Consider the following 14,406-nt stretch of genomic DNA (forward strand, 5'->3'; position numbering starts at 1 on the left):
TACTGAACAAATTCAGACTTGAGATTAGAAAGTAAAGGTCTTTCATCATTGACTTCTGTAAGTGAGTTTTGCTGGTTTTGTTATCGACGACTGAAAAGTATAGAGGAATAAATGGGTAATCAGATTGCCAGTATGTGTATAAAGCTTTATAAAATCCTAGGTTTAGTTTTAAAAAGCAAGTCTTTTGTGTGCATGTTACACTAAAAAGGCTAGTAAAATCTGATTTTTAAGGGCACCCTTCTGTTACAGTTATTGACCAGCCATTATCTCTAGCCTTTTGTTGTTCCTATCTATTTCCTACCGTAGAATATTCTCAGTTTCAAAGAGTACTAAATTGTAAAGTCACTTTTGAAAACTTCCACTCTTCCTCCTTGTGCATATGTGTGAATAGGCACAACACTTTGTGTTGGACCTGTTTTAACAAACTCCTATGAATCTATGTATTAATGAAGAGTAAAAATGTAGACTTAGAAGATCTACCAGAATTTCTGTGTGAGCACTTCAGGCATTTTGGCTGTGATGTGCACCCTTTTCTAGTACAGATCACTGCAAGAGGTTAGCTGTCTTGAGTCAGACTCAAACATGGATTTGCAACCAAAGACTGTTGTCCTTAGGTTGTGTTTCTTCACTAGTGGCCTCCCCCCACATCTGAAGTTTTGCCTCAGTTTATTATTTAGACATGTCAGTGTCAGAAGTGATGATCCACCCAGATGCTATGAAATGAATGTATTACACACAAAATAAACAGTTCTCATCATCTGTTGCTCAGCCCTTTCCTCTGTTTCTCTGTAGCGTCTCTGTGTCTGTCCTTTGTCGTTAACATGTGTCTGAGATCATCTCCTCTCAACCACAGCTGTGTTTCTCTGTTCTTGTCTTAAAACTTGTGGTCTCTTCTGCAGGGGGTTGCTTAAATTTATCACTGCTGCTGCAACAGCTAGCAGCAGACCTTCTTAACATCTGCTCCTGGGCTTTTCTCTTTGCCAAAGAGAAACACCCTAGCTCTTGCCCATCTCTGTGCTAGGGAATGACTGTCTCCAAAGTTTCAGCTACTCACTTCCTTATCCACTGATCTAGCCAAGTTTCGTGACTCACTTGCCTTCTTTCCATCACCCACTCTCTTTCCCTCCTCTCATGCGTATTCCTGCTTTGACACTTGGTCTGTCCTGCTTAATCCTATTACTCTGTGTTCCTCCTTTAAAGTTAACCCCATCTCTCATCCTCTGCTTGTATTGAAGATAAGCAGAGACTCAACAGCGTAACGCCTCCTTCATGTGCTTGTTGGATCCCATCCGTCATTGTTGTGTTGTTTGGTTAGCCCCTGAACTCCTTAGGGCACAGCCCATGCCTCTTTCTGTCTTTGTGAAGTGTCTGATTCTTTGAGCCTTACATAAATAATAATAGCACATCATTTAACAGCTGTCTTTGTCACTTTTTATTACTATCCCGTGTCCTACATTTTAAGTGATGCATCACAAGTGTGGATAATAAGCCCTGCATTTATAAAAGGAAAAACAAAACCCTACCTTTTCACCTTGTGTCTAGAAATGTAGGGGTTTGTGGGTTTTTTAAGAAGGAATATTTATGAGCAGCAGCACGTAAGTACTTGGATGAATAGACATCTGGCCCTGGTTCTGCTCTAATGATAATTTTACAGCAGTGAAGTTGCACTCCCTTTGCCTTCCTTCTCAGTGAGAAATGCTGATGACTAATGACTAATGCATTTCCTCACCCAAGAAAGGTGAAATTCTTTTAAATAAATTTGTCTCCACATCACAGTGAATGTCATCACTCAGTTTGTCTTTCCTCACCTGCTCTGTTCTCTCAATAGTCACACTGCCCTACCTAGATGCTCAGCCAAATTACTAACCTGTGTTATTAGTAAATAAGGTTTTAGTTGGGTGGTATTACTCTGCAATAAATGATCTACTCTTAGCAGTCCTACTGGCTCTCTTAATGTGCTCAGCAGGAAATGTAACAGAACAACACTCTCCATATTTCAGAGTTCTCCAGGAAGGAGAAAAAATTACCCATATTCTCAACTGCTGTTGCACAGGCAGGGAAGAGCTGCTAAGTGAAAGCACTTCTTCTTTCCATGGAAGTCTTCAGGCAGGTCATCATCATCATTTCCATGGTATCAAGGTCATTTTATAAAACTTAGCAATACCAGCATAGCATGAGTGTGCATTGCCCGAGGGCTGATAGGGTCCTTGACCTGCAGCTGCTGTACTGTCACACTCAGATCAGGTCATTGGCAGGTCAGACACATCTATAAATTGGGACTTTAGGGTTGAGGGGAGTTGGGAGACTTGCAGGGGAGTTGAATAGATGAGGCTGTAACAGGAGACTTGGGTGTTTGGGTCTCTCTTCTGAAATGATGAATGGGCCTTGCTAGAACTTTGATTTCCTTGAAAATATGCTTTTCTTGCTTTCTGCTATTTTTGCAATTGTATGCAACATTCATTTTCTGCATTCTTCTCACACTGCCAACTAATAAATTAATTTACGGTTTTGAGCTTAAGATTTTGCCCTCCCTGGAAGCAGCCATGAATATTCATAACAATTTGATATGCTCTTAACATAGAGCTGTCCCAAAGGTGGGACGCTTTGTGTGCTGTATTGTCCTCAGTGTGTTGAGGTAGGTTTTGAACCACCCCTCATGCCCAGGAGAGTCTTAAATAATTAAAGGTTTTCAGGAAAGGAAAAAAGAAGGTCATAGTTTTGTGGTTGTTCTTTATGTCATTTAGTAATTTAAAAAGAAATTGGCAAATTCCTTGTGTCCAGCTGTGTACTTGTTTAATGACTAAGGCTAAATACAGATTGTAATTTCCAGAAGAGTTTTAGCCCATAAAATATTTGTTATAGGGTAGTTCTGGTTAGAAATAGAGATGTGATTCCCTAGTGTTTCTGAAGGAAACTTCTGTGCCCACTGAAGAAGGTTTTGGTTTATTAGCCTGGGTGGGGGTGAATCAAGTGTAGCTTTAACTGGAGATGCTGTTGTAAGAGATCTTGCTGTTGTGAATCCCCTCAGGTATTAGTGTTGTAAAAAGTGTAAAAAAAAGAACAGTTGACAGAATCTTGCATGTGAAAATGAATGGAGATGGAGTAACAGTTACATGCTTTGTTTAAAAAAACCCAAAAAATATCTACAGTTATGTGACTGATTCTTTGAGCTGTGAACATGCCAAAATTTGGAAACAATGCAGTGTTTGTGTTGAAAATTTTCTAATTCAAATTTATAAAAACAGCTTGGAAAGCAAACAAATAACATGCATGCAAGTGTTGAAATGAAAGATCTTGAGGAGTATTCTAACCTGGTGTCCCCAAAGAAAAGCAGACAGGCCCTGTCAGATTGATACACGGTTTAATATTCCAAGCACATCTGTCACTAAGCACTGCAGAATTCCTGTGTTCACATTAAGTGATCAGCAAAAATCTTTCTTCCTGTGGCTTCTGAAGTTTATTCAAAGAGAAACTGAAAAGCAGAGGGAAATCCCTTCAAGCACAATTGGAAAGAGATGGGGATTTCCCTGGGTCATTTGATGCTTTTTTGAGCAAACTTAGATGTTCAAAGGAAAACTTGTTGACTTTTTCTTTGTTTTGGTTTTTTTTTTTTTTTTTAATTAGGCATTGTTATTATGGTGTGTCAAGTGATGCTTTTGAAACACCTTTATCCAACATTTGTAGTACTCTAATGTGAATACCTGATCTGTAAACTTCTAACTTGAAAAGTGTGTTAGTTCTCACTCTTCAAAATGCCTGTAACTCATTAGATGTACTCAGAGGATTTTTCCTCTCTGTTTCACTGGTAGTGTGTCAAAGGGAAGTACACGCCTCCAGGTACATGTGGTATGGAGTCATGCCCATACAGCACTTTTGGGCACAGCTCTGAAATATGAGAGTAAGGAAAGTGAGACAAAAAAGCAAAGTTCAGTGTCAATTCCAGATGGGACAGCGCTCCTCTTAACTAGTTGCCATATGATGTACTGTGTTTATTTTTCATTCAGGTAGCTGAATAAAATTTATTTTAAAGCTTTAGATGACAGGATCCTTGTAGGTATTTTAATGCTGGAAGGATGTTACTCAAAATGAAAGAAAATAGCAGAAAGGAGATTCCATGTATTGAGAATGGTTGTGCTTCAGATTAAACAATTTATGTTACTGCATCCATTTTTGAGGATTAATTTTATAGCTTTTTATTAAAGCCAGCTGGTTTGACATGGGTAAGGATAAGCCCTTGGCAGTATGTGTTCACAGGCAGTGGTGTTTTGCCATAAACAGGCCCAGCAGGCAAGCCTTGCATTTCACAGATTATTGCAGATTACGTGACATCTTCTGGCATTTCACATATCTGGTGACAAAAGGTGCAAACCTCCTGCTTTGTTTCAAGGCAGTGTGAAACAGTCCAGATGAACCATTTCTGATCCCAGTGATGATTCTGAGTGGGATGGGAGACACCTCCCTTTTCTGCCCTTCCAGTCGCTGCACAAAACGTTACGGTTTGATCCAAGCATTCCCATTGGGCAGGAGGAGGCCACCTTACACCCACCAGCTGCTTCACATCTGCTCTCACGGCGTGTTTATCTTGTTCTAGGGCGTGTTGGGCAAGCAGTAGCTCTACGTGCCAAAGCCTTTGGCTTCAGTGTGATTTTCTATGACCCATACCTCTCGGATGGCATGGAGCGTGCTCTCGGACTGCAGCGGGTGAGCACTTTGCAGGACCTGCTGTTCCACAGTGACTGTGTTACCCTGCACTGCAACTTGAATGAACACAATCATCATCTTATTAATGACTTCACCATAAAGCAGGTAATAATCTCTGTGGGTGCCCTCCACACCAGTGCTGGTTACCAACTCTCTATAGCATTTATTTCTGTAAAAAGGTAGATTATCATTTGATAAAAATCTTTCTGTTCTGCTGCTCTAAGATCAAACAGGTCTATAAGTGATTATGAACTAGCTGGATGTTTATGTATTGTTGCTTTTACCATCTTTTTGGCTCAGTAACATTGCATTTGTGGAAATAATTTGCTCTTCTTAATATCACTCAGATTTAATGAAGTGGCATTGATGTAAAAGCACTTTCTCTGTGTCTTGTAGTAGCTTCTTCCTTTACATGTGTATTTTCAGGTAGCAACTCTGCCTTTCACTGTTGTAGAGTTCCTTTGATGCAATTTCAAGATTATGACTAAATGGCTCCCCCCTGTGCTCAGTCCCGATGCTCGCAGAGCACTTCAAGGATGGAGCTCATTTACAGCATTGCATTATTGGGAAAAATAATGTTTCTTGGAATTAGTACTAACTTCTCCCTAAGATTCTAGTTAATATGCAAAATAATAAAATAATTTCAAAATCCGGCTGTAGTAACTACTCCATTATTGAAAAATTTGATAATAAAAACCAGACACTTAATGAAAAAGTTTGACTCCAGCTTTAGTGTAGGTAACAGCCAGAAGTAAAACACCGAGACATAAGAATGGAGGCAATGTAGAGGAAAGAAACCCTAAGATAGACTAATTGATTTGGCTGTTCTTTATATATATGTGTGTATATAGTGGGTTTATATGTTGGTAACAATGACAGTAGCACTCTTTTGCAGTAAAATCATTGCTTGTCTTCTGAGAAATAGTTTGTACCTAGTGCTCTTCAACTTTAGAACTGAAGAACTTAACATGTTCCACAGTCATGTAGGATCATGGCAGAAAACTGACAATGCAACACATTTCTTGATTTGAGAGTTTAGGGATTTTGCAAATCCATCACTACATAAAATCAGGATTTGGGATTTAAAACTCTAAAAAATTAAGAAGCTTAAAATGAACAAAGAGACCAGAGCTCTGTCACCCTGCTTTGAATATTGTCTTCTGTTGTATGGTTGAGTACATTCACTGGTTATTACATGGTGAGATGTCTTTTCAAGCAGACATCTAGATCCAAAATGGATCACACTGAATTCTGTGGGACCACTGAGCATTGGTCACTTTATTATACAGCAGTTGTGAAACTGGGGCCGGTTTACCACAGGAAGTTTTTGAGTGGAGGCAGAGAAATGTGTTGACCTCTGGAGAAGGCACAGTGCATTAATCAGAGAAACAAACAAAGGAAAACATGTTAAAACTGAGTAATACCATCTGAAATTAAATGCCTGTAATAAATTCTGCACTGGAAAGTATCTTAAGTAAGCATTTATCTTCCTATTTGTTATCCTTGATGATCAAAGCAAGGATTAATTAAAGTGTTAGATAATAGTTCTTGCTTTGGGTAGGAGTTTGAGTGAAGCAGTCTGGATAGTAAAGGGGATGTGAAACCCATGAAATTGTAGCCCCTCTGACTGCTTATTTGTGTAGAGCATATTCTGATTTAGGCTGACAGATGTTGGAGTTGGCCTAAAATTTCTAGAGAGCATTGCATGCCATTTTTGTCCAATACTGAATGCTCATGTCATAACCAGTTTTTAAAGAAAGTACAGAGAAGTATGGTGCATCTCATTTCACTGAAGTCTCACCCTGAATTTTGTTGAGTCTGAAATGACATACACTTCAAGTGTCTTTGAAAATTTGGTCTCTGTCTTCTCTTAAGTAACTTTTCTAGTGAATGAATCGTTATTCTGTAAAGCCATCCTGCTTGTCCTTGTAGTCCCAGAGTAGCTCAGAGAAATGTTTCAATGAATTTATGCTCTTAAGAGACTGAGGTCATCTTTAGTTACACAGATTTGAGAAAAAACTGCCTTTTAAACACAGTACTTTAATAAAGCAGCTCTGCAGGTTTAGTGTAGGTGAATTTAACAGACGTCAGCAGTTCCAGCTGTGAAACTCTTTCAAGCTTCCACCCATTGTTAAGGATCATCTCCAGCTGCATCCACCCTGACAGTTTATCATGAGTCACATCATTCATTCCCTCTAGAATGCATTTGTGCACACGTTTTGTTTGATTTGAACATGTCTTGGTGCTAGTTCTGGAGTTTTGTAAATAGTCTTAAAATGAAAACTCAAGCATGGTGGTTGGACAGATTAGACTGAAGATTTAGCAGGGTTCACTTTAAGTAAAATGTTCATGTTCTTCAGAGGGCCTGTAAATACACTAAGCTGTACTTACAACTCAAATTACCAGTTTGCACAGAAATGGGAAGGGTATATGAGCTGCCACGAGCCTTTATGGTGTGTCTGCACAGCTGAGTGGCTCTTGGGTGAGCCCACCTGTGCTGGTTTTGGTACAGCTCCTACAACTGACCCAAGAACTGGAGATGCAGTGATTGTTCCCATAAGGAATCTCTTCTTGTTACCAGACCAGCTAAAGATCCTGCCCCAGTTTCTTTGCTGTTCTGATTCCCAAATTAATTACATAAAGCTGAGAGAAGCATCCTTTAGTTCTGCTCCTGTAAGTGGAGCTTGGTTTTGCTGTATGAATGGATCTCTAGGCACAGGAGTCTGCAAATGGAGAGAGGCAGGGCCACATTAAACCTAGAGAGTTGACCAGTAAAACATGGTGGGTTTTTTCTTTATAAAACACTGCAAGCATGTACATATTAATATTCTCTATGATCTCATAAAAAAAAAAAAACAACCAAAATTGACTTATTCAAACCTCCTTGTTGTTGATGAATTTGGCATTTTGACTCAGTATTTGAGCATAAGGACCCATTTACCTAAGGTTTAGTTTGATGTGTAGGTTTCATGATGTCGAGTTGGTGTCAGAATGTTGGGGTTTGCTTTTTTTTATGTTGAGAGACAGAGTTGGTACAAAATGAGATTTTCATTATTCATCTTCACCATGGTTCCTGCTCTTCATGCGCTTTCCTTCATGTGGTGTTTGAGACATCTGCCAAAGATGAAATACCAGGGGGCTGGAAGCAGGATGTTGTAATTTATGTTTATTTCGGTACCATTTCTCTTACTTAAACTGCCACTTTGGTTTCAAGTTGTGGATATATTATGGTTTAAATTGTTGTAGTTCTCCCCATACTGATTGTAGTGTCATCTACAATGCTAATCTGCACCATGCACAGCACAGCTTCTCTCCTGGGCACACAGCGTTCTCAACCAAATTCATTTTCATGCCTTTTAATTGAATAATAGAAGGATTCTTTAGACCTTTATTTGAAATGTCTCTCAGGGGAGGAGGAAGCTGAAGTAGCAAAAATAAATAATGCATATATCTACTGTGTTTTGGCAACTAAAGGGAAAAGTGTTTGAAAATCCAAAAGCATTGATTTTTTTGAAAAATTCATGTAGGCTTTTATTTGTGTGGAAGTTGAAAGCCACAAAATATGAATTTGTTTAAGAATGTGCTGTAGTTTCTGTCTCATGCAATTTCACAGTGAAATAAAAAGGCATAAAATGATCTGTCACTTTCATATGCACAGTTGTATCTTTTGATCATGTTACTGCACAATATCTGAAACAACGCTTCTATTAAAAGACACTACTTACAAGAAACAAAAGGTTATTAAGTGCTGTGAAATAGCATTTTATGTTAGAAGCATCACATTTGGTGGTACTTTCCAGTGGAAAGGGAAGACAACTGTTACAGTTTAAACCAGCTGAATAGCCTTTGTTGTAATGGATGCTTATTTTGAGTAAAAAATAATGCCACAACGATTTTATTTCATTTATTTTTATTTCATCATTCTTGTTTTTAACTTTCCCTAGATGAGACAAGGGGCTTTCCTGGTCAACACAGCTCGAGGTGGGTTAGTAGACGAAAAAGCACTTGCACAGGCCCTGAAGGAAGGAAGGATACGAGGGGCAGCCTTAGATGTACATGAGTCAGAACCATTCAGGTGCTTTTCCTTTTCTTTTCTTTTTATTTTGTTCACTTTCTTATTTTTCAGTCTTAGTGCATGAAACAAACAACAGTAACAAGTAAATTGAGTTTTCTGTTCATTTGGTAGCTAAATACTCCTTAGCAAAGCAACATGAATCTGTGCAGCACTGGACTAATGCAAATGTAGATGGAGTTTGTGTATGTGGTTAGAAGTGAAAAAAGTGACATCCAAGTTTTAATTCCTTAAAAAGAAAAAAAAAAAAAAAAAAACCCAAACCAGTGGGTTTATTTAGTAGAAATAGCAGGAACCTGAGTTCAAATCCTGGCCATGGCTTTGAGGAGAGTGCACCTTTGCCACTGATGCAGCTCTGGAGGCAGCTGATGCCTGAAGAGGGTCTTTCAAAGGCAGAGAGTTGAGATGTAGTGTGAGAAGTGCTTTATGACACCTTTCTGAAGGAAAATATATTTGTCCAGATTGCCTCTGCAGGAAAGCCATAAGTGTGTAAGAGGTTGCAAAAAAAGGTTGAGGAGGGCTGTCAGAGTGCAGGTTTTATTTTGTTTTACCCTTTATAAGGGGAGTAGTGACTCTGCTGTCTGTAGCAGGGCTGGTAGCACAAGCCTGAGTTTTTTAATTACTAAGTCCAGTGTTTCAGGCAGAAATGCACCACTCCCCTAAGTGGCATTGGCACTGAGATATCAGCACTCCTCATCAAAATGAGCCTATTTCATATGTCCTTGAGTCTTGAGAACAGACTGCTGTAGCTTAGTCCTTGCATGTGACAAGCCTTTTTCAGGCTGGGCAGGGAAAATTGTTATTTTTAACTGGAACAATCCACATAAGTTTTTGAAGAAGAACAGATTAAGGGCAGGTTGTAAGGACTGGAGAGAGGACAGTATCTCTCATTCCAGCTTGAGGGGGAAGTAGAACCTTTGAAAAAAGAGAAAGTATCCTTTTAGTCAGAATTTTTATATCTGCTGAGGCATGATGCCACATCACAAATACTTAATTTTATTTATGCATACCCTGGATTCATTTACTCCTCAAGGTAGTCATTACAATGCTGTGCAAAGCCAGAGTGTAGCAGTTCAGAAGACTTTCAGCTACATACATTCTTCCCAGTTCCTATCTGGGATCTGCACAAGCAGCCCACTGCACCTCTAGGAAGCCCCATTTCCTGCAGGGAGATGCCATGTGCAGAGATCCAGCTGCAGGATTACAGCCACAGTTTCCTTTGGCTTCACTGCTGCGTGTCTATCTGATTGCAGCATGCAGCTCTTTATTCAAGAGTTTTGCCAGATATTTTGATGTTTATTGAACTACAGATAAAATCTATCATTTTATGAATTATGACCAACTCTGAAAGCACACTTTTGTCTTAAAATATTTGCTCTCCTGTTACAGTTGACTGCAATATTATTAAAACTGGAAATGAATAGGAGGAGCAAGTTTCCATTATTTTCAGTTTCTCTACTTTGTATCTGTGATAACACTTCTACACAGATTCATTGCTTTCCCTGAAAAACAATCTGTAAATTTCCTTCTTTCTGTGGAGTTTCTATAAAGGAATGGGAAAGAAAAAATAGTTAAAAATAAAAGAAAAAAAACCCTGAATTATCCAAAAGTCGTTGAGGCTGCTGATGGACACACTTCTGATTTGGAAATAATTGTAAGATTTTTTTTCTTTCAGTGATTAGATGTCATACTGACAGAGAAGAGCTTTCTTAGTTAATGCAATAAAAGTAAAATTGTGATAACATAGACAAATGGAATGGCATCCTAAATTAATTTGGGTTTTCCTTCATGCATTTCTGCCCCAGAACTGGAGTGGCAGTGACTGTAGTTACAGTAAGTGCATTGGACAGAAGCTAATGTTGCTGCTATATTTAAGTTCCACCCTTTGAGTCTATAAAAAGTGATTGTTGCTTATTTATACCCTAAATAGTATATTAAATTTACAGAATTGTAAACATACTCAGGAAGGAATAGAAATGCAATTATTTTGTGTTGTAGAAATTAATCTGTGTATGTACAAATCCATCTGGATTCCCCACCTTGCTTTTCCCCTTGCCCCCAGTATTTTTTTGTCATTTGATCTTATTTTAAATTTTTATTTAGCTTTAGTCAGGGCCCCTTGAAGGATGCACCAAACCTGATCTGCACCCCACATGCAGCCTGGTATAGTGAACAAGCCTCAATTGAGATGCGGGAGGAAGCAGCACGAGAGATCCGAAGGGCGATCACAGGTACTGACTCACATTGTTACTCTTAGCTCCTTCACTGTGTAGTTCTTTTTAAGAAACCTATTTCTTCAGTCTTGAAAGAAGCCTAAAAGAAGCAGCCTTGGGTTTTGTTTCTAGTATTTGGAACACAGAAATCAGCAAATGCTCACTTAGTCTGTTCTCAGAATTGGAACAAGTAATTTTGGAGGTTCTTTGCAATTACAAAGGGAAGGCAGGCATTGCAGAATAAGTACTGTTTTCATCTAAAGGAAATGTATTTATATGTGAAAAATCATCTGCTTTTTTCTTTGTTGCATATAACTATTACCCATTGATGGATTTGACTGCAAGTCCTTCTGGTATTGCTGGTATCTTCCTTAGCTTTTCCTAGGCACTCCTTTATACTTCTCATGAGCAGTTCCCTGTGTAAAGTTTTCAGTATTTTGTTGGGAGGTTATTCTATTTGAGGTGTTCCGCTCTTTAAAGCCTTGCTAAAGAAGTCTGGCATTTTAAAGGGCAGAGTGTCTTTGTTATATAACTGCCATGTAATTGTAAACTGCTCACATAAGAACAAACAGCTATGTCTCAAACATGCACTGCTAATAAATAAAATGAGAGGACTGAGCCATTTGGCATGGGTTTGAATCCCTTGTAGCCTAAAATAAAAGGAAGGATTTTCATACTGGAAAATGATTCATTAAGCACTAATGTTTTCTCTTTAGTTGGACTTTGCTGTGTCCCCCTTGGCGATACTGTCTGAATGCTCTGCAGACATGCAGGGCCATCTGTGTCACCTTGAGAGTAGTTCAGTGCCAGCACATTGCTCTGTTACACAAAAAGCACTGGCAGTAGCCTTCCCTCTGCCTTGTGCCTAGAGAGGCTGGGCAATTTAGTCTCATTTATAGCCTTTGCAGAAAGAAGATTCTCTTCTGGATGCCAATTAAAGACACCTCTTAAAGTCCCGAGCTGAATTGTCCTTTACTGGACAATTTCACTCTGTTTTAGAGGTGACCTGAAGAGTCTGACCATCCCTTTGCTGGAATAGGTCCTTGTGGCTATACTCCAGAACTCCAGTGCTACATCTGTTTGTTTGTTTGTCAGGGGGTTCAATAACTGTTGCCTGCTCCCAGATAGCTCTGGGACAGATTGCACAAACCAGCATCCTACCTTCGTGGGGGAGGATCGATGTGCAAATCAGCATTAATATGCTATTGTCTGAAAACTAAGGAAGAGCCTGCTATCCAGAGCTAGTTTTATGTTAAATTTGTGCAGGAGCCCAAGCATATGTGCTTAGGAAGGCAGACCTGCAGTTCCTTCAAGTGTGTGATGGTGCTCTCAGCGATCTGGATCATTGATTTGTATCGAAGCTGTCAGCACTTCCCTGTTTGCATATGGTTTTTAGTAAGATCAAACTGAGACCAGCGTTAAGGAGGTGAGAATGACATTGAATTGCAGTGAAACAAATGTAGGAAAGATACAGGAAATGTGGGATAAAGCTGGATATATGAAAACCATAGGGGAGCACAAAAAAGAGAGGGCATGGAGAGGAAGAATAATTGGAAAAAGGTGTGAAGTGTAGGAATGAAGGCTATGACTACCATCTGACAATAAAAATGTTAAGTGTTTCTGCTGTTGCTTAAAAGTCAGTGTTGTTATGATATGTAAAACAGAAATAATCAGCAGAAATTAAATACCTTGAAATATATTTTTAAACTTGAAAGCATTCCAAGTATGAAATAAGGAGGACTACTGGAATGGATGTAAGAGATAGGCAAGCATGGCAAGTGAAAAGATTATTAGAAGTTTAAAATAAAAGAAAATCTACTGGATTTTGAGGGGAGACTAGTAGAACATGCCTACAGAAGTTAGCAAAATGAAGAATGAGGTGGGCAAAGAGGAAGACAAGATTGAGAAAGATAAACATCAGAAGAAGAAAGATAGTGTTTAAATTTGTGGACAGTTCTGTCAGAAGTTTAGATGGATGTATATTTCAGCTACATTTTGAAGATGATTTCTAGGTGGTTGGAATTCACCTATAATGTGGCATGTACCTCACCTTGTTCAGTCCTGAGCTAAAAGCCCTTTCAGCTTGTGCACAGGAGATGTGACAGGTTCAGGGACATCAGATGAAGTCGTGGAGTAACACCTGTTTGATGGTATCCATTGCATGAAAAGCAGTTCTGTGAAAAGGCTTTTTTACAGCCCCGTTGTGGCCAGGCTGATGGACAGAAAGAGCAGGCAGAGATAGTGAAGTCCTTAATCAAATTACCAGTAGGAAGCTGGAGATAGAAGGCTGAGTTCTTTAATGGTGGAGCATGAAAGGGTTTGAAAGGATTTCTGGAGTACTCTTACCAGCAGTGGCAGGGGTGAATTCAAAATTACCTCTTTCTGCCCCTCTGTGCAAATGCACTGTAAGATTGAACTTCACTGAAGACACATTAAAACAGATGTCAGAAGAAACACATGCTTCAATTGATCTCTCTCCTGTTAAAATAGGTGGAAACTTTCCTATTGCTATGAAGAAAATCTGTGTTGGATCTGCTCAGGTCATTTGTTGCAGGGCTGAAGATAGTTCTGCAAAAGACAGTCACAGGCTTGTCCAGTGTGTGCTGAATCAGGTTGACAGATTTTCCAGTCTTAAAACTTCAGTTGTACTTCAGAGGTTAAGGAAGGGTTTTGAAGAAATGAAGAAAGGAAATTCTGGTGTATTTTCATTTTATGTAGGAATGAAAGGCATGGCTGAGGAGTAATACATTGCAGTAAATAAATTTAGATAAAGTAGGGAAAGTTCAGGAGGACAGGGAATAAGTGTTGGTCATATTCAGGTTTATGGCACAATTCCATTCAGAATTCTATATTTTTCATTAACTTTTACAGGTGGAAGGAAAAGGAGGAAAGTGATGTTAAGGACAGAAAGCAGGGGCTAGATTACTGAATTTGACTGGTAGCTATGCTCTATATCCAAATTACAGCTTCTTGGAAAGATGACTTACTGATTTTGCTTCTACTAAGACCCTGTATACAATAGATAAAGAGAGACAGGAAAATCGAAATTAAGCAGAGCATTTCAGCCATTATTACCTGAGTCCCAGGCAAAAGGCTACAGCAAGGATCAGAAACAAGCTCTTAGTGTCATTTTATGTATTGATTTAAGTGCACAGATATTTGTAAGTATTTTTAACATAGACATACTAAGAGTATAAGGTACACAATTTTTATACATTTTATTTCCACTTCCTTGCTTCATCTTAGGTCGTATTCCAGACAGTCTGAAAAACTGTGTTAACAAAGATCACTTGACTGCAGCTACACATTGGGCCAGTATGGACCCTGGAGTTGTTCATCCAGAGCTTAATGGTGCTGCATACAGGTAAGTGTGCTGAAGAGGTAGAAGAAATACCTCCATAATGCAGTGTAGGTATTCAA

The 14,406-nt window shown here is 39.0% G+C and overlaps 1 protein-coding gene across 10 annotated transcripts in view; it reads left to right on the forward strand.

Moving 5' to 3' along the window:
* The window catches only part of CTBP1 (C-terminal binding protein 1), a 234,096-nt gene that overhangs the window by 212,631 nt on the left and 7,059 nt on the right, over positions 1–14,406 (forward strand). For all 10 annotated transcript variants that reach the window (XM_053975016.1, XM_053975019.1, XM_053975015.1 and 7 more), the window contains 4 exons: positions 4,592–4,806; positions 8,646–8,776; positions 10,877–11,004; positions 14,233–14,350. In XM_053975016.1, the coding sequence (XP_053830991.1) occupies positions 4,592–4,806; positions 8,646–8,776; positions 10,877–11,004; positions 14,233–14,350 (592 nt within the window). The remainder of the gene's footprint in view (positions 1–4,591; positions 4,807–8,645; positions 8,777–10,876; positions 11,005–14,232; positions 14,351–14,406) is intronic.

This window comes from Vidua macroura, chromosome 4 (genome assembly GCF_024509145.1).
Source record: "Vidua macroura isolate BioBank_ID:100142 chromosome 4, ASM2450914v1, whole genome shotgun sequence".
Taxonomy (NCBI): Eukaryota; Metazoa; Chordata; class Aves; order Passeriformes; family Viduidae; genus Vidua; species Vidua macroura.